At 36.2% G+C, this 20,946-nt stretch overlaps 1 protein-coding gene across 1 annotated transcript in view; it reads right to left on the reverse strand.

The window, feature by feature from the left end:
• Positions 1 to 11,791: 11,791 nt before the first annotated feature.
• Positions 11,792 to 20,946, reverse strand: part of HOOK1 (hook microtubule tethering protein 1) — a 34,167-nt gene continuing 25,012 nt past the window's right edge. Inside the window, exons 17-22 of the mRNA XM_070941292.1 lie at positions 19,865 to 19,899; positions 19,255 to 19,337; positions 18,681 to 18,781; positions 17,619 to 17,720; positions 17,074 to 17,142; positions 11,792 to 15,491 (exon numbers count right to left, since the gene is read on the reverse strand). Of these exons, the coding sequence (XP_070797393.1) occupies positions 15,321 to 15,491; positions 17,074 to 17,142; positions 17,619 to 17,720; positions 18,681 to 18,781; positions 19,255 to 19,337; positions 19,865 to 19,899 (561 nt within the window). The 3' untranslated portion in view covers positions 11,792 to 15,320. The remainder of the gene's footprint in view (positions 15,492 to 17,073; positions 17,143 to 17,618; positions 17,721 to 18,680; positions 18,782 to 19,254; positions 19,338 to 19,864; positions 19,900 to 20,946) is intronic.

Consider the following 20,946-nt stretch of genomic DNA (forward strand, 5'->3'; position numbering starts at 1 on the left):
TTTCTATTGAGAAAAATAATTTTTTCATGGGCTCTATCCACTGATGCTCTTGTTAATTCAATACATAAACATTCTTAGTTTTAATTTTCAACTGACATAGAATTATATATGTATATATATAAAATTTGACAAATTTTCAAAATTTGTTTTGGAAAACACATCTCCACAGCAAAGAAATACTGTTACAAATACTTCGTTATTTGTAATGATAGAACTCAATTCAAACTCAAAAAAAGTAGCAAAATAGCTGTAGGAATTTGCTTTGAAAATTCAAGGCGCTTCAAGGTGTTGGTTACCACCTTTAAAGCGCTCCATGGCATAGGACCTGGGTATTTGTGGGACCGCCTTCTGCCGCCAATAGCCTCCCACCGACCAGTACGCTCCCACAGAGAGGGACTCCTCAGGGTGCCGTCAGCCAGGCAATGTCGGCTGGCGACCCCCAGGGGGAGGGCCTTCTCTGTGGCAGCTCCTGCCCTCTGGAACGATGTGCCCCTGGAGATAAGAAGGATATTGGATCTCCGGGTCTTTCGCCGTGCCCTGAAAACTTTTCTTTTCCATCAAGCAGGGCTGGCGTGAAACCCCCCCCTTCTTTTAGTTTTTTAGCTTTTTAGCTTTTAATCTGTCAATGGGTTTTAATTCGAATTGTTTTAATTTGGGCCAAAGTATGTAATTCTTTTAATAATTTTAAATTTTGTATTGGTATGTGTTTTAGTTCTGGCTGTGCACCGCCCTGAGTCCACTAGGAGAAAGGCGGTATACAAATTGAATAAAATAAATAAATAAATAAAATTCATTTTTCAAACGGCATGTTCATCCAGAGCAATTTTCTAGATGAAGATTCAGGTATATCTGCAATGTATGGTAAGAAAATCAAGATGGTGGCCCCAATGCTGAGATCAAAGCTCTGACAATTTTTTTTTTACATGTGATACAGATAAACAACAGGGAGAGTTTAAATCAGGGGTGAAATCCAGCAGGTTCTGACAGGTTCTAGAGAACCGGTAGCGGAAATTTTGAGCAGTTCAGAAAACCGGGAGCAGAAATTTTGAGTAGTTCAGAGAACCAGCAAATACCACCTCTGGCTGGCCCCAGAGTGGGGTGGGAATGGAGATTTTGCAATATCCTTCTCCTGGAGTGGGGTGGGAATGGAGATTTTGCAGTATCCTTTCCCTGCCACACCCACCAAGCCACACCTACCAAGCCACACCATGCCCACCAAGCCATGCCCACAGAACCGGTAGTAAAAAAATTTGGATTTCACCACTGGTTTAAATCATACTGTAGCCCTCTTGATTGAGGAATCAAATGGAGTTTCTGTAATTTAGCTCCTAATATCAAAATACAGGTAGTATTTACACTTGACAAGTGGTTCATATTTATGACAGTTGCAGTGTCCTGGGGTCATGTGATCACCTTTTGCGACCTTCTGACAAGCAAAGTCAACGGGGAAGGCAGATTCACTGAACAAAATTGTTACTAACTTAACAACTGCAGTGAGTCACTTAACAAACGTGGCAAGAAAAGTTGTAAAAATGGGGCAAAACTCACTTAACAAATTTCTCACTCGGCAAAATAAATTTGGGGCTCAATTGTGGTAGTAAGTTGAGGACTACCTGTATACAAATATTCTGGAATAAAATTGTTTATTATAGAAGAAGGGTATATTTAAAAAGTAGAGATAATAAAATGAGGATTGATCATTATAAGTGTTCTGTTCCCCAGGCATCTGACTCCACTGGGAACAGGCAGATAAACTCTAGCAAACAGGTTTTCATGCAGATTATATTTATTTCGGGTATCCTCAAAACATAGACTTACAATCATGGTGAGTCAAGGTGAGGTTCAACCAAGTATTTCATAATCTATCCCATTTCCTAGTGTAAAATGACAGTAGTTCTGACCCCCTGTTCAGAAAGCATGCTTCTGTCTTCTGTGGTAGTTCAAATTGGCCGGGTCTTTGTTCTGCACCCAGGCAGAGAACCTCAGTGGCCAATCAGACACACAGATGTGGTCACATGTCATGGACTACATTTCCCATAATGCAATCTCTCTCTACATCTCCCACAATGAAATCTCTTAAGGAGACAGCTCTTAATTCTTAAGATAACTAATTCACTATAACTCATTATCCGAAACAGCACAATAAGGATGGATGGAGTCTCCTCAATTGCTGCTCTCGAGATTGTCATTCTGGCATTCTCTAATTTACAGGGCTCTGGAGTTTGGCAGCAAGATGAGCCCTAGCAGCACATGCCAGAAGATCCTATTGTTTCACTTGCAATAGCACGAGAAAATTACTCATCGTCTTCTGAGCCCTTGCTCAAGGTTTCTAAATACAAGTATGAAGATGTTTACCACAACTTTGACCTTGAAATGGACCCCCAACAAAACGGGGTCCATCTTGAAGGTCAAATTTATTTTTTACTATGAATACTTTTGAAGAAGATCTGAAAGCCTTGAAAAGAGTGGGGCCATTTTCCAGAATTCATAGCACTGTGGGAAATTTGGAAAGCTTTGCTGCCGTGTGACAGCAATGAAGTAGTAATTCAGTACTGGACTAGGAAATGTGTTAATACTTGACGCCCTGAGAAACAAGTGTTTATGTATCACATAAATGTCTTAATATATTGTTTTTTAAACCATGTTAGATGCCCGATATGGTTGTATTATAAATTTTAAAAGTGAACTATTTCTTCCCTGTAGTTTATATTTTATAACCCTCCTCTAAGAAAGTGAAGATTTTTCCATCTGTGTATCCTGCTTTCCCATCTGTTCTTGAAGTCTGACACTTGCGTTCAATATATTTACAAATAGCAATTTTAAAAAGGAATTCCAATAGTGAAATTATTTGCTTTCTAAAATAGAGGAAAGGAGTTGATTTCTCACGGGGATGCTCCCAAACTGGGGGATAGGTTAGGCTCAGAGTATGAGAAAGTGACACCTAACTAAAAATTTACAGAGATATTTAAATTCAGGATTAAAATAATCAAATTAAAAATAATTTTAAGTCAGTCCTATAATTCCTCTGGCTTAGGTATGGCCAGGGACAATTTTGAGTTGATGCTGACTCCCCAAAATTTCAGGAAGATATAGTCTCTTTTTCAAATTAAAAAATGTGTAACAATCTAATCTGTTCTATCAGCCATCAAACTGTGGGCAGGGATAGGGGTGTCTTGCGATGGCACACGTTTAGAACATGTCTTCAATTAACAGCAATTGATCATGCTACGATTTGATTTATACAGCTCTGATTAAAATCCAAGTCTGAAAAGAATAATATTGTTTTATTCCCCAAAATCCTAAAATATAGCTCCTAGGAGCATCACTACCAATAAAATTGTTTTAAAGTTTGGTTTGGTGCAGTGGTTAAAGTGTTATCCTAGGAATGAGAAGACCAAACTCAGCTACAGAAGCTCAACTGAAGGACATCAAGTCATTCCAGGGGTGAAATCTACTTACCTTCCTTACCGGTTCAGAAGCTCATGCGCCGCGCATCACAGGCGCATGCAGACCTTCTGCACATGTGCAAAACCTTCTGCGAATGCGCAGAAGGTAAAAAATCCAAGTCTGAAAAGTAATGACACCCGGCGGGGTGGGCAGAGCTAAGCTTCGCCGTCACTACCAGATCGCCGAACCACTGGCCAAGATCGCTACCGGATTGGGTGATCCGGTCCGATCCAGGAGGATTTCACCCCTGAGTCATTCACTCTCTCCCAGTTCAACCCATGTGGTTCAGATGAAATGGAGATTTTTCATGTAAATTGATCCTGGCTCAAGCTGTTGGAGAAAAGATGGGGTATACATCTAACAAATATATTAAGGCCTCCATGTCTAGTGTACAAGATTGCCCAATCATTTAGCTCTTGAAACTTCCTCTCAGACTTTGGATCAAAAGCTGCTGCAGAGCCTGGTCAGGGAAGAAACAGAGCGGAGGCAACATATATTACTTCTGTGCCAAGAATATGGAGTATTCTCCTCCCCGTTTCAAATATGTAGAACTCCTGCTGTTGATATAAGCCAAACATCTGCTCTAGCTGTTCAGAATTCCTCAGCAGCCGTCGCACTCTTGTTCATCACCAGCATTAGGATTTAAAATAATTGCTGTGCCAAAAACACCCCTTCTGAAACATGCGAAAAGTCCAGTTGCATTTCAGGCGTCTACTCAGGCCCTGCAGATGTTAGCGTACCCACAAATCATCTGCCTCCCATTTTGCAATTCAAAGATGGCTCGAAAAATAAGATACGTTGTTTCTAGAAAGTTCCACATTCTGTTTTCTCTGTCAACCGTCCCTTTTTAATGCCGATGATTCATTAGCAGCCTAATAGGCGTCTCTGGCTACATGGTGTGCCCATGCCAGAAGGGCATATGTCCATGGCCATGTGCTTGAGACAGATAAGTACATAAACAGCATATTGGCACCAGACAGACATCTGTGCCTGGAAAAATGCATATGATATATACATGAATGACATTTTAGCTTTAATTAATCCATGGAGCTTTGAAAAGCAAGCTCAGCTCATCTTTTCAGTAAATATCAGCAAGATGCTTTTTTTTTCTTTTCTTTTTTTCCTCCCCCCCCCCACCCCCGGCAATATGTCTTGCAATGTTTGAAAGACACGTTCATAAATTTAGCCTGCAGCTTCACACAGATAGCTAAATGTGAAATATCTACAATTATGTCTCAGGTAGCGAACGTTATAAACTGCAAAACAGATAATGGAGCCTCTATATAGAAAAGCTAATTGGCAGGCTCTCAGTGACTATCCCAAAAGATGAACTGGTTCAAATTTACTCAGTTTCGGTCCCTTCAAACATCTCTGCAAACAGGGCAGAAAGCACAAGTCATGAACATTAGCAGTGCCTATACGGCTCCATAATTGTGTCTTTTTTTGGAGGGGGCGGAAACATTTAACACAATTTCGTGGTCATTTCCAGTAAACAATACCACTAGTATTGGACAGTGTTAATGTTGAAGATGAGAGATAATTTTGTCTAATGGTTAAGGCACCGGATTAGGAGCACCAAAATTTGAGTTCTAATTTTTACTTTAGATGCAGAAACGAGTGGGGTGACCTTGGCCAGTTGCTCCACCTTAGCTCTGGGAAGAACTCAGTAGCAAATGCTGTCTTGAAAATTGCATGGATTTGTCCGTGTAGTAAAATCTGACTTGAAGGCAAAAAAACCAAACCAAACCTGAGAAAAAAGCAAAAATATACAGTAGAGATAGTCCTTGGTTTACAACATTTGTTTAATGATCCTTCAAAGTTACAATGGTACTGAAAAAAGTGATTTATGGCCATTTTCACACTTACAACCATTGCAGAATCTTCATGATCACATGATCAAAATTTGGATGCTTGACAACTGGTTCATATTTATGACCATTGCTGTGTCCAGTGGTGAAATCCAATTTTTTTTACTACCGGTTCTGTGGGCGTGGCTTGGTGGGTGTGGTGTGGCTTGGTGGATGTGGCTTGGTGAGCGTGGCAGGGGAAGGATACTGCAAAATCTCCATTCCCACCCCACTCCAGGGGAAGCATATTGCAAAATCTCCACTCCCACCCCACTCTGGGGCCAGCCACAGGTGGTATTTGCCAGTTCTCTGATCTACTCAAAATTACTGCTACCGGTTCTCCAGAACCTATCAGTACCTGCTGGATTTCACCCCTGGCTGTGCCCCAAGTTCATGTGATCACTTTTTGTGACCTCCTGACAAGCAAAGTCAATGGGAGAGGCAGATTCACTTAAACAATCATGTTACTAACTTAACAACCGTAGTGATTCACTTAACAACTGTGCAAGGAAGGTCACAAAATGGGGAACCATCTTGCTTTGCAATGGAAACATTGGGCTCAATTGTGGCCGTACATCAAGAACTACCGGTAGAGGGTAGGTGAAGATAGCGGCTTCCCTCTAATTAGCTGAGAAACATTTGAAATTGTGGTGAATTAAAAACTATAACAACATACCAATCAGGTACCAAAATTCAGAGGCACTTTCAGATGTTTAGCCCCTTCTTGGGAGAGGGGGTATGGCTGATGCTGTCAGCTTTGTTTTATGATTTTTTTCTGCTGGAAACCAATTCCCAGTTTTTGAAAGAAAGCCCACGTGGGCCTTTTCTTTTCAGTGGCTTGGTGGCCTGAATCAAAACCGAAGAATTGAGATCCATCAGCTATTGATCAACAGACCCCCAGTGATGGCATAACCGGTAACTGACTAGCTACTAGAATAAATTGCTAATCTTTTTTTTGCCCAGTGTTTGCAGTACTAGAATTTTGCAAAAGGAGGATGGGCAATTAAGTAGGGAAATGAAGATGAGAGAATATTTATTATTTTCTTGTCAATGGTAAGTAAAGCAAGATAATATAGAAGTTGCTTTTTTATTAATAAGTTTGTTTGTATTAATGACTGGAAACAATCCTATTCCAGACACTTTCTGAATCAGCCAGAGTATACATAGGGAGAATAGCTAATTTTAATATTATTTTTGTATGCATATTGTCAGCCTTTTTATATATTAATGCTTTCTTCAGTATTATTTTGCTTTTAGAGTACCCTTGAGAGAGGAATTCATTTTCAAAACAAGCTGGGGTCCAATAAAATCATTTTTACTGGCACCCAGGATTCCTCCCTCCCTCTTTCCTTAGTGCCAGAATGAAAATTATCTGCAAATCTGGAGTTTGCATAAAATTGTGTGATAGAGAGCCACACCGAAGCTATTCTTGAATTATATAGTCCCCATTTGCCATCAAATATATAGGACAAGCCAGGAATGAATTATCTCAAGCTGTAACGAAGTCAATTCCATCCCGTTGGAAGGAAAGCTGAATAAATTTTCTTGCCTTGACAAACTGAAGAAGATGCCTCTCATTTTAAAAGTTTACTATGCGAACACCATTCATAATCACATATTATGCAGATGTTTGCAATAACTCTTGAATAACTCTGGCTCTCCAATTAGACTTTTATGTAGCTGGAACGGATGGCATTTTAGCCCCAATCTGGCTGCTATACACACAAGAAGAATGCTGCCTACTCTCATCTCTCATGCCGGCTTAGCTTAGAATGATCTTGATGTTCAAATATGACCTATGAATGCAAAAATCCAATCCTTCTAGACTCAGGCTGGGTAGGGCTATCAAAACCAGAACTGCCAGACTTCTGATAACCATTAAATGGCAGCAAAGAAAAGTCACTATACTGCCATCTGCTGGTCAGCCAGCTTTTTCAGTTCAGATTTGATAGCCCTAACTTTAAACAGTCAATGCTTAAACTGTCTCTTGTAAATCAACCTTGCAGAATTGGCCTGAGCACTGTTAAATGTGTGGATCCCATGTAACCAGAGAGTCTTATGTTTCCCCTCCTCTATATATAGTTGGAGACATGGTGTTCATCCCAGCCCTTTCTTTTGATGCATGTCTTCTTGTCCATTTGAGAAGTTTCCTCTTCACTCAACAATGGGTCACTCTAAAGGCAGCAAAAGAATGAAAGTGTATTACTCTAGAACAGCCTGGCTGACTGGGGGATCCTGGGAATGAAAGTCCAGACATCTTAAAGTTGCCAGGATTGAGAAATACTGCTCTATAAATTACATGTCATTGCTAAGGGAGATGCTTTCTTTTTATAAATGATTCAATGCTATGCATTTGTATTCTGATTTCATACCTAGTATTTCTGTAAAGGTTCAGGACTCAGGACAACAGCTCTCTTTTTCTTTATCTGTTTGCTATCATGTAATAATAGTATGTGCAGTTTAGATTTGAGTGACAAAACTGGTTGGTTTGCAGCAATAAGAGCACAAGAAAAATATGTAAGCTGTTTATAAAATCAGGCACATTTTGCTTCATTCCAAATTTGCAAGAAATTAAGATTTTTAGTTTCTTTACTTAGCCACATATGGATAAACCTTGAGTTTCCTTTGATATGAAAACAACCCTACTTTAGTTTAAATGTTTAGATTTAAAGAAAATATTACATTTAATTCTATTAAATCAAAATTTGTAACCACCTTGCTATTTTGTATTCAAATGTACCTTATTTTTAGTACCTATCTATAGTCATGTTTATTATTAATTTGGTACACGTAACAAATAACATGGGAGAAATTCAACCAGTTGTTTCCATGACAAAAGTGCCATAGGTGCAGATTTAAACCACAAGGGGGCATTACTTCCACATTGTAAAGCAACATTTTATTCCGCAATAAGAGAATTGTTTACTGCAATCCAGTGTACACATTTCTCTGAGAGTAAGGTCCATTGACCGCAGTGAGATTTACGACTGCGTAAACATGCATAGAACTGTACCCTAAGTAGCATGATTTAATGGCTAATTGTTCTTTAACTTTCAGAAAGCTTAAAAAAGTACTTCCTAAAGACTGTTGAATTAAAAACAATGTGCTAGGAGCTACAGTTATATGCAAGAAAATAAGGACATTTAGAGACTACATAAGATAATCAAATTTTGACAAAACATCCATTTAGGAAAAAATAGGGACAAGCAACCAGTTTATTGGAAAACTTAAACTCAAATCTCAAGAAAAACTTTGGAATAAGACCTGAATGGATATAAAAAGTGCAATGGGGAAGTCCTTCTGCCCCATCTTCTTTTGACAAAGCATATTGCTTGCTAACCAATGTGACAAAGGCCCTATAATTCACAAGAAATGCGTTCCCTCCATCAGCATAGCCATGTCTAGCTTTTAAATCCTGGTTGGATGCATCGGGCTGGTGTTTTTCAGAATTAAACATGGGGATAAAAGATCTTTAACTTACATCCTGATTAACTACAGCTTCTTCTGCAATTAAAATCAGCTATATAACATTTCTTTCCAGATATAGAAGATATTCTATGGATAGCCGATACTTATGCAGAGGTGGGTTTCAGCAGGTTGTGACCAGTTCTGGAGAACCAGTAGTGGAAATTTTGAGTAGTTCGGAGAACCGGTAAATACCACCTCTGCCTGGCCCCGCCCCCATCTATTCTCTGCCTCCCGAGCCCCAGCTGATTGGGAGGAAATGGGGATTTTGCAGTATCCTTCCCCTGCCATGCCCACAAAACCATGACCACAGAACCAATAGTAAAAAAATTTGAAACCCATCACTGTTATGGTATTGGTAAACAGATTAATCAACAAACTATCAAAAACACTCTTACCAACACTGACAGGGCAAGTAACTAGTATATAAAAATAACAAACCCAACTCTCTTCTAGGACTGATGATGCTACTAGTTTGGTAAAGAAACATCTGCAAGAAAACCACCAAGCTCAGAGAGTATCAAGGACTCCATAATAATCTATGGATAATATTTTATTTTGAACTAGGAAAGGATAACATAAATTGGACATAGTGATAAAATTTTGGCATGATTTTTTTTCTTTTTATTTACTTAGAAATTTTATATTGCCGCTACTTGGACATGGAGATTCAAGGCAGCTTACAAGTACAAAAAAACACAATATAAAATAAAAACAATTAAAAAAGAAAAATAATAAAATAAAAGAGACTTCGATGGCCAGTGCCTGCCTTGGTAAGCTCCTACAGGAATAGGTCCTCCCAGATTCTGGATTTCTTGTTGTTGAATCACCACCAGTTGCTTTCTGGTTGTTCTATTGCAGGAGTCTCCAAACTTGACAACTTTTAAATTTGTGGATTTCAACTCCCAGAATTTTTGGAGTTGAAGTGCACAAATCTTAAAAGTTTGGCAAGTTTAGAGAGCCCTGTTCTTTTGCATCACCTTCATTTGGGGATTCTGGGGTTCAACCTAGCTACATTATTTCACACAAATACTTGGGATATCTCCATTAAGGAAACAATTCTAATTGTTCCAGTTCAGAGAATATCTACATTTTTAAAGACAAAATTATTCAGGGACAATAAACATTTCAAATAAAAAGTTGTAAATCTTGTCTCAAACTAGTTTCTGTTCCTAAATCTGGGGCATGATGAATAAGAGAGATTTAGTTTTTAGTTTTGTGTTTGTTGTTTAGCAAAGGGTCTGTAAAAATTGGGAATAAAACTCTTAAAAGTATGTTATTAGTTAATTCTGGAGATTAATGTCCCAGCTGCACTAAAGAACATTCATTCTGAAGCAACAATTGTTATAATAGATTGCCTAGATTGCAAAATTAAAAATTTATCCATTCATATTTAAATCTGCATGCTGCTTTTCTATCCCTAGTTTCACAATTAGTTCTTAGCAAGGAACAGTATATTAAGAAGCCCAAGTCATAAAGCATAGAAAATGTGGTAATAAAATAGCAGCTGCAGCCACTTTCTCCCATTAATAATGAAGAATAACAATATAAATCCCAACTACAAATCTTGAGCATTCCCAAATGCTTTGCTAATTTTCCTGTGCCAATATGCTGTGCCCAGGTATAGGCAACTATGGTCCTCTTATGTCCTGTGGACTTCAACTCCCATGCTGCTTCAGGAATTCTTGGAGTTGGAAGTCTACGGGTCATAAACAGGCCATAGTTGCCCACCCCTCCTGGGCAATAACTGGTCTGACCGTCCAAAGGTATCTTGAAACTGGTGGATTGTTCCCTGAAGCTGCAATACAGCACATCAGTATTTGATGCAATTACACCAGGGGTGTCAAAACTCGTGGCCCGCAGGCCGGATGCGTCACATGCTGGCCCGCCCCCGCCCAGTTTAGCAAAGGGGGAAAAAGTCCCAATACGTCACGACACCACAAGTTTGACACCTCTGGATTACACTAACCCTCAAGTTGCACAATTTACCTCTCTAATATATAGAACTCAATGTTCTTTTATTGCACTTTTGTCCCAGTGCACAATATTTTACTATGAGAAATTATCTCATAGATGGCTAAACTACTAACTATTCATGCAGATGTACACCTTTTGTCAATAGAAAATGGATATTGTTAAGATTCCATCAATGCATCTTCATACTTGACTTTTACATTTTGCTTGTTAAGAGAGGGTGAGGTATATTCTTTGCTTTTTGATTCCACTGATGGTTTTCGGCCTCATACTACTTTTAAGGATTTCCCAGTTCAAAAGGGTGCTAACCTATGTACTCAGTTTTGGCAATCACGTTCAAAGGAAGCCTCGAGTCTGAAAAAGTAGTTGAGGTCACAATACTGCTCTAGAATAATATAGCTTAGAATTTTCTATCGTTTTATTCTGTGGTAAGAATTTCTCTAGTTTAGAAATTCCTTTTGAAATAGCATAGAAATAATTTGAGTGCAGAGAACAAAACTGAAATTCATACATCTAGGCAGCAGCTTTGAATGAATGTGTGAATTTTAGGCATACTTGGTCCCAATTGGGGTCTAGTTTTTATTTTATTTTCCGATATGTCTCTTATATTTAACCATGTGGGAGGTAAAGAGATAGGAGCATCTTTTTAATTTGGTAGGAAGAAAGATGATTATATTTTTAGATGATCTTAGTACCAGGAGATTGTCTCCTTGATGCGACAGGAGGGCTCAGTAGCTTCAATGACTCTAAGCAGGATGCTTTGTGACTTTTATCCATTCAGGCAATAAGAAAAAATCCAATTCAATTACATTCAACTGACCCAAACTTTTACCTCATGAATCAACTGCATTTTAGAAAATGAATTAAAAGAATCTGAGGGATTTATATATATTAGCATTGCTCTTCTTCTTTTTTTGTCATCAGCTTTTCTCCTCTTCCTCCTGACTTTGAGAATTAATTAAATTTGTGGTAAATGTATGCTACAGTTGTTAGGACTATGCACCTGGTTTGACAACACACATTTGATTACAAGTACAACATAAAATAATAAAAGAGCATAATATTGTCAATTTTAATGGGAATATAAAACATTTTGAAGAATAAAACCATGTTTACAAAGTAGTGCAAATTATTTTTATACTATTTCTGTACAGTTCATTTTCTTTGCACAGACACAAGCATGTATCATACGCATTAGAACCTGGTTAAGTCTAACTAAAAATATCTCAGATTTACTACTTAAAAGAAAAAAATTAGTAAAGTATGCTTAAAAGTATGTCATCCTAAGCAAATACTTACTGGATAAAAACATATTTCCTCTTAATAAAAAACATTAGCCTTTAAGTTAAGCTTTTCATTGATTCTAAGAACTGCTTTAGTCAAATGAGATAGAAGTCTAAAAGAAAATTTGTTTAAAAATGTAATCTCTTTATATAAGTAAAATAACCCATTGTGTATATATAACCAGAATGTCAATGTATAATTTATACCAGCATGTATTTTGGAATCTAATGAAAATATTCACATAATCAATACAGGGAACACATAGCTAAGTACCACCGCAGTTAAATATTCTATATTATGGGAAACAGTACTAGTGACATAAAATAAATTCACTAATTTAAAAAAAAGAGTGAATTTGTATAATCAATTTAAAGAGATTCCAATTGGTTTCATTTTTGCTTTGCTAACTAAGAAAGAGGTATAAAATTCTGGATTCAATTGCTTTGATCAGTTATTTAAATTAGATTATTCAAAGGAGGTAGTTTATATTTTGAAATAAGTGCTGTACCAAAAAGGCAACTCCAAATTCAGTTGCCAAGAGGACTGTCCCCAAAGGACTGTCCCCAGACTTACATTTTATCATCCCCAATATTCAGAAGAATAAACTGTAATATCCTAAAAGTTATTTGTAATTGTTGAATGTGGAGAAAAACACATATGTATATGTATATTGAAGTGTGAGGCACCCACATTCTGCAAGGCTGCACAATCCAGTCCAGGATATGTACAATTTACAGTCTACATGCATATTTAATTATTTTTAGCAATAATTTCACTAATATCACAGTTGAAAAGTATCACATTTTATGTCAATTCTTATAAAATGAAGCAATTAGGAAGACAGAGCTACAAAATCACAGACATTTGATAATATTAAACTAGTTTAGGATTACAAACTAAACATGACTGAGAGTATTGCTACCATTAAAACTGAGAACTGGTTAACTATTTTTTCCATCCATAAATATTTGAATTTATCTTGAGGAATTATATTCTAGATCTATTGCAGATGAAAAGGTGAGACATTATATCAAAAGAAAAAGAAATATTTTTAGGGGCAGCAATAATTATATTTATTAAGCTATCTAATTTGGATTTTTTCCTGCTAATAAACTCAAGTTTTCTATTACATGGATTTTTAAAAAATAAAAAATTAGTTTGCTTCTATAAAACTATGCTTTTGAATCAAGTTACAGTAAAGATGTAATTCTGAACTACTAAAAAGCTATGTTTTTCCTGGTTCTTTAATACAAAGATTTGCAAACTGAAATAGTTAAGCAGCAGAACTATTCTGGTCAAAACATAACTATCAGACCATTATCTAGCTCAACTGGTTAATGCAAATTGCTTTTGATGATATTCAGTCATAAATATTTTAAGTTTCTTGCCTCCAATAAGATGAACTTCAAGTTTTTAATATTTCTCTACATTCTTGAAATTAGGTACAACTCTATTTACCAACAGTAATCATGTTTTGTCTCCCCAACACACATTACTGTGACTGGAACTTATTCAAGCAAGATTGTGGTCTAATCTAGTGCATGTTGGCTAGTATAAGGAATGAAACAGCCTCTGAGAACTATCAAACCCCAAAGAAGAAAATAGAATGCAACCAAAGAACAAAACCCAAGAGACAATCAACAAACATATAAAACACTGAGAACTATAAACTGGGGGGGGGGGGGAATGAAATTCTTTGACAATACATATACTTGCAATTGTACATGTTCTTGTTTGAAAATAAATGCCACTGAATTCATCAAGATTTATTCCTGAGTCGTTATACCTGTTGCGATGCTATCAATTTTATTCTGTTTAAAATGAAACAAAAATGGTCCAAATGACCATTCATTCAGTGACCACTAGAATTTGCAACAGTGCTAAATGAGTGGCAGTTACAACCAGTCTTTGAAGTTCCAGTTATTGCAGTGCCCTTGTGGTCACGTGCTCACAATCTGGGTGCTCGGCAACTGGCTTGGATTTCTTACTGCAGCATCCTGCTGTCATGTAATCACGATATGCAATCTTCCCTACCAGCGTCTTATAAGCAAAGTCAATGGAAAAGCCAGTGTGGGAACCACCATCATAAAGTGGCACAGTCATATGACATTGCACTCTATGATATCACTTAAAAAACAAAAATTCCAGTCCTAATTACCCTCACTAAGTGAGGACCACCTGCACTCAGGCTTATGGTATTGTATCTATACAAAACCATTTGATACTGAAGTTATTTGCTCAAGCCAGTTTTAAAATGCAAAAATAGAAAAACTATCACTACAATTTTAATTATAAATTTGGTGCCCCACAATATAAAAAAAAAAAATTATTAAAAAATCCCAGCATATAGGCTTCATTTTACTTGAGTTCAAGTATGAGTTCAAGATTGTATTGCATTATAGTTCAATTTCAAATAGAATAATTTCAACACCTCTTCCATTGTGTTTAATTTGAATATGTGCATTTTCTTTAAATGGAAAATTTAAAGTTTTTGAAAGCAAACGTACATTTCCTCCCTTCAGTAAACACTCATGTGTTTGAAGTTTCTCCTCTTATCTTGATCAATATTTGTGCCATGGTTTTTAAAAACTAACCTCCAAAACAAATTCAACTATTAAGAAAAAAACATCCTTACGTAATAAAATAATAATGACGTTATTCTAAATCTAATTCCTTTTTGCTGAATGGAAGAAGGGCTTGGGGAGAACTCAATAGGATAACAGCTTTACTGATTAAATCAATTATTTCACTCTACTTTTGGGAATATGGGAGGAATTGCTTGCCACGAATCTTGAAGAATATTCGTGAATTTTCCAGTTTTAGTTGTTATTTAAATAATAAACTAGTATTAAATAAAAAGAACTGTGTACACTCATTACTAATGAAAACCATTCTTATTGAAGAATAAACTAATTTTAAAGAAAGAACTGTGTAGACATACCACTAAATGAAAAATATTCTTATTAAAACCAGTGATTAACCTGGAGTGAGAACTTTTAAGTAGAACTTTAAATACGATGACAGTTTACACATATTTATATACAGTACAATATAGAATGACAACAAATATAATTCCTTTAAGAACTGTGCTTTTAAACATATCCCCAATTTTTTTAGAATCCCAAAGGAAACATTAAATGTTTCTTGTTTCTTATCATCTGGCTAAATTAGATTTAGCCGCATATAGATCCCATTTGTAAAACAGCTGATGTCCTGCATCATAGTTTATTCTTTGTCTGACATTTTAAAACAGGAATAATAAAATAAATTAAGGACACTTTAGGGTAGACTATCTTCTATGACTTAATCTGACGATGTAGGTGGTGCTTTAACAGAGAGATTCCTTCGGCTGTTGGTCAGTCGCCGTTGTTGAGCAAGGAAAGACTGTGCAGGTGGGTACGAATGACCATCCCTGTAGACGGTATTCCCACTGAGAAGTCTGGATTCCATTCCTAGTTTATAAAATGCTAAACTCTGAAAGGAAACAGAATAAACTACTTAAATCCATGATGCTCTTCATTTAATCTCAAACAAAGCTAATACTTATGATGGCTGACTTCTACTGTATTGCTAAATTATCTTTTTGGACTGTTGCCTTCTGCCAGAAGATACAGAACAATTAAAACTCGGACCACACGTTTTCCGAATAGGTTCTATCCCAGAGCTATAATTGCACTCAACAATGAACTAAAGGGCCACCATCAGTGAACTGTTGGACAGTATTACTTGGTCTTTTTGTGTGGATATTTGGGTGGTTTAGGGGTGGGGAATTTGTGGTGGATGGGAGTGTGTTTGGGGATTGTTATGTGTGTTGGACTTGGTCTTTGGGTGTTAAGTGAATTTCATTGTATGGGTATACTGTGTATACCCATACAATGACAATAAAGTTGTTGTTGTTGTTGTTGTTGCTGTTGTTGTTATTGCATACATTATTTTCTTTTTTCCTGGCTTATTGAAGAGATATATTTAATATCTGGCATAGTAAACAGGCATTAAACATGCACAGATGATATGCTATACAATTGATCCACAAATTATGCATGTTAATCCTGGAATAATTTCCAGAAACAGCTCAGTATCACATTTGGAATATGGCTACTGAATGAAGCCTATATGACAAATATAGATGACGAATATAGATTCTAGCACTGCAGGGATGGACAGTCTATAAAACTCACAAGTTGTGGCATCCAGCCCATTTCAGATCACACCACCACTTTGGCAACAAAATAGGTAGCACATTTTTTGATGTTATTTCACCCCACCCCACCCACCCTTGCAGGAGACTTAGAGGCCTAAAGGCTATTAAGTTGAATGCTCAGTATCTGCTATGGGAGAACAAACAACAATACTGAGGTCAAGAATAGCTGAGAAGATGAATAACATTAAAAATCAAATAAAATGTTATGTAAAAATTAAGACTTTTACTTAGGAAGAAGAATTCAAAGGCAATTATGCTGCTGTGTCACTCAAAAACTAGGACCTTCCAGAAAGATCCATGACTAATTCTATAGAGCAGGAGTTTCAAAACTTGGCAAGTTTAAGACTTGTGGACTTCAACTCCCAGAATTCCCCAGCATGGCTGGTTGGGAAATTCTGGGAGTTGTAGACCACAAGTTTTAAAGCTACCAAGTTTGGAGATTCCTGTTGTAGAGCAAACATAGACCCAAATAAAATAACGTGATCTAGTAGGGAGCTCTGCAAAGAAAAACAAACTGCAAGTAGTCACAAGGATCCCAGAGAAAAACCATCATTTCAATAAATTTTAATCGTATCAGATCTGACTATTTGATAATAAATAAAATCCAATAAAATCCAATACTTCACTTGGACAGAATTGTGCTTGAATACTTAGATGCTCCTCCACCCCGTGGCTTCCAGAAGCTTCTTAAAATCTGCTGCACAAGGTTAGGAAATCATATTTGGGGGCGCATTAGGACTGCAGGATGTGGATTGCAAAATCTGTCACAGGAAGCTGCCTCCATCAGTAGAATATATTTGGATTTCACCCATGTTTACTAAAAACTTTCCCATGTGCACAAATACAGTAACTCACCTGGTTATACCATGCAGATACAATTAACTTTTCTTCATGCTCCTGAATCCTGGCTGATTTACACTGACCCTAAAATGAATTTGTAAAAAGTATAATGTAAGTAGAAGAAATTATATGACATTCAAAGCAACAAAATGATTACTCTATGCATAATTTTGTAAAGCAACATATAAGCCTAAAAAAAAAAACAGTTTTACTGTTTTATATTATCTTCAGCAATAAACCCAGATTTTAATCACATTTCTTCTGGCTTAATTTTACCAATTTCTTATGGCAGCTCTTAGTTCATTATCAGTGTGTCTCAACCTGGGCAACTTTAAAAGGGGTGGACTTCAACTCCCAGAATTCCCCAGCCAACAATGAAGGAAAACATATTAAAATTGCTTTTAGATTTACTGCTTAGTTTTCTATTTTGTTCTATTGTTGTAAATTCCCTTAAGTGTTCATATGACCAGAAAGTAAGTATGCATTTAATAAATGTATAAAAACACAGTTGCCTGATGGTAACATAGGCGGCATACAAATTGAATAAATAAATAAAATACCTCAAGTGTTTCAATTCTTTTGTCTTTCTCTGCCAACAGTTTTCTTAGCGACATTATTTCAGCAGATGCCGGTTTTAATTTGGGATCTAAAGTTTTTATGACCTGCAGAAAAAATACCATACATTATGTTTACAGTGATTCTTGTTACAAAATCAACTCAGAAATAACATATGCAACAATTACATCGATCAACTAGCCTAAAATTTGCTATTCTAACTGAACAAGCCATTTTTATTAAAAACGTTTGGAACAATTTTATACTGTGACTTCTATTCTTTCTTCCAGAATGTTTTTTCAACCTCCCAGTCTAGCCTATAACTCCAGTCTATTGATTCTATTTCCTTTAATTTACATCAACAAATTTGCTCTGCTTTTCTTGCTTTTATGGGTTCAGTCTAGCTGAGAAAAAGCTTTCTGATGCCTATCGTATGTGATGCTTATGACATAGTTTGAAGGGATTAAACATTTCTTATTAATCCTTCATCTAAATGGAATGGATATAGTGCATATATTCTTTCGATATAGCTATCAGTGATTTAAGTAAAAATCCAGAGTGCCATAGATTTTATTCTATTTCCTTTTTTCCACGATGAGATAAAACCTTTCCTGGAAAAGCAGAGTAAGCTAAGGTTGGGGGTTTGAGTGTGTTTCTTTATTTGTTTAATTATTTTAGATCACAAGGAACAATTGCAAGCCATTTTGTTGTAAGCATCAGGCTTGAAATCAGGAGTGTGAGTTCTAGTCCCGCCTTGGGCAAGAAGCCAGCTGGGTGACTTTGATTCAGTTATTTTTTCTCAGCCCCAGGAACCAATGGCAAATCATTCCTGAAAAATCTTGCCAAGAAAACTTCAAGGATTTGTCCAGGCAGTCTCCAAGAATCAGACACAATTGAATGGAAGAAAAAAGATTAATTAGATACGGCCACATAGTTAACTAAATTAGGAAACTTAAGTATGGAATAGAGAACTAATGTAGCTTTTAAAGAGTAGAAGTGGGATTGGAACAATTTTCCAGTTCAAGAGTTCTTAAATAATTCATTGGTTTATAGAAAATAATACTCACAATTCTTGCTTTTTCTAAATACATCTTATATCTCTCTTCCATTGATTTCATATCTTCATCTTTCTTATGCAAAGCAGCTTCTAATTCTTTTATTTTTTGTGCTATTAATAGAAAACCCAATGTAATAATTAGTAGAGATAAATACCCAGATCTGGAACAACCAATAACCTGTGAATACTGTTAGCTCTGAAGGCTTACATGATCAGTAATTGGTTGTAATCCATTAAGGCTACATATTGTGATCCCATTAATGCCGATAAAATTTGGATTTTAATAAAACACCTGAAGGATCACAAGGTCCTCATCTTGCTTTATAACCAGCTGCACTCACTGTAGTATTCAGAAATACAGCTCAAAGTTATCATACATACTGCATTTAATAAAATATGACTTTTGAGAACGAAGAAAAAAGGGATATATCCTTCAATTTATATACTTGCAGTATTTTACCAATATACTGGGTAGTAAAAGACATCAAATAGAGAAAGTTCAATGTCCTCCAAAGTTTATATATGCCATAGGAATAAAGTATACCTATAGTTTAAAAATGAAACGAGTTAACAGATCACTTTACCATTTTGATTTAAATCTGGTTGAAGGTCTGCAAGAAGAGCTTCCTTCTTCTGCAGTTCATCATGGACTTCATTTAATTTCTCCCTGAAAGGATATGGCTTTTTTTTTAATTAAAAGGCAACATAACTGACTTATTTTATTTTATATAAAAAAACTGCATGTTACCTTCTCACCTTACAATTATAAGAAACACTAAAAGACAGCATTCCATCACAAAACCAATACAATGCTATTAAAAAACAAATTAAAGTCATAACATAAGTGAGAAGCACATAATTATCCTAACAGCTATGGATTCCTGAACAAACCCAGACTCTGCCTCAAGGTTTGGAGGATAAATGCCTAAGGGGAATCCACCACTATTGAGTTATAAGATCAATATGTTTGGGAAGGCAGCAGAGAGGACCATACAACAGCAAAAAACCCCACTTGTCCATGGTACCCCACTTTACATATATATTTTACTACTAATAAAAGCATCATTTTCTTCAAATTCCACAATGGTGTTACAAACCAGGAAAAAGGTTAGTTAAATATGGTAAGTCATAAAAAAAAGTTTTATTTTCATGTCTGCTCACATGCATACAATGAAATATAAATGTATCACTTACATATGAGCTGCTATTTTCTGCTTCAGTTGACTGGACTGCAAAGAATAAATAAAAGTGACTAGAAAGTTATTAGGTCACATGAACAATCACACACACATATACTCACACACATAGGTAATTATGATCAATCCCACTGCAGAGCAACATTAAAAACTACTGAGTCTTACTTCATTGCATAACTGGAACAGACCATGTTTCAGGATCTTTATTCAATGTTAGATAAAAACAAGGAAAATTATATTCAGTCTGTTTTTTTCTCATATCCTCATTGCCCTGTGATTTTTAGGAATGGCCATGCATTACATTGGTTCCTTTTTTGAAATCTCTGCTTAGTCGTTCATGAACTCATTGCTCTCAACATTAAAATATGCCATGTACTTGTGTTTGTGTTTAAGTAAAATGCATGTTTTAATTGCAATTTATACAAAAGCCAGAATAAATATTTACTTTGAATTTAAGATAGCCCACAACCAAGGAATGATTAAAGACTTATATAAAGTTATAAACGCATACAAAAATCTTGCACAAGCTTTCCTACTTGTTAATCAAAGTTGTCAATTCCCACTGGAACCAAACCTGAATATTCCTTTCTTCAGAAAAATGAATTCATTGTGCATATTTGTATACATATATTCATATATGCATTTTTATCCTAGATCTGGCCAGAGGCCATATTCCAAAAGGACAACTCAGGTTCAAAATTTAATCAGCCTAAATATGAAGCACTATTGGTCAGAATTACTTCTCTGTACAATAAAGTATCCCATTAACAAAGTTAACTGATTCTTGTATGCATAGACACAAATAGTCTTCTAACTGGAATAAATGATGCATGTGCTGTCACACAGAGAAAAGCCTCATATTGCAAACACCTGAACATTCTTATTCTGTAATAACTTACACTAAAGTTATTACAGAGCATTTGGAACTTTTATGTTTTATTATGGAATATAGGGGGTCCTCCATTTGCGATGAAAATTATGGTTGTAGAGTGAAATGTCACATGACTGCATCACTTATCAATGGCAATTCTGCCAGTCCTGATTGCCATGGTTAAGCGAGGACTGCAGAGGTCGTGAAAA

Source organism: Pituophis catenifer, unplaced genomic scaffold (genome assembly GCF_029215685.1).
Source record: "Pituophis catenifer annectens isolate HBS135680 unplaced genomic scaffold, rPitCat1.0.hap2 SCAF_3, whole genome shotgun sequence".
Taxonomy (NCBI): Eukaryota; Metazoa; Chordata; class Lepidosauria; order Squamata; family Colubridae; genus Pituophis; species Pituophis catenifer.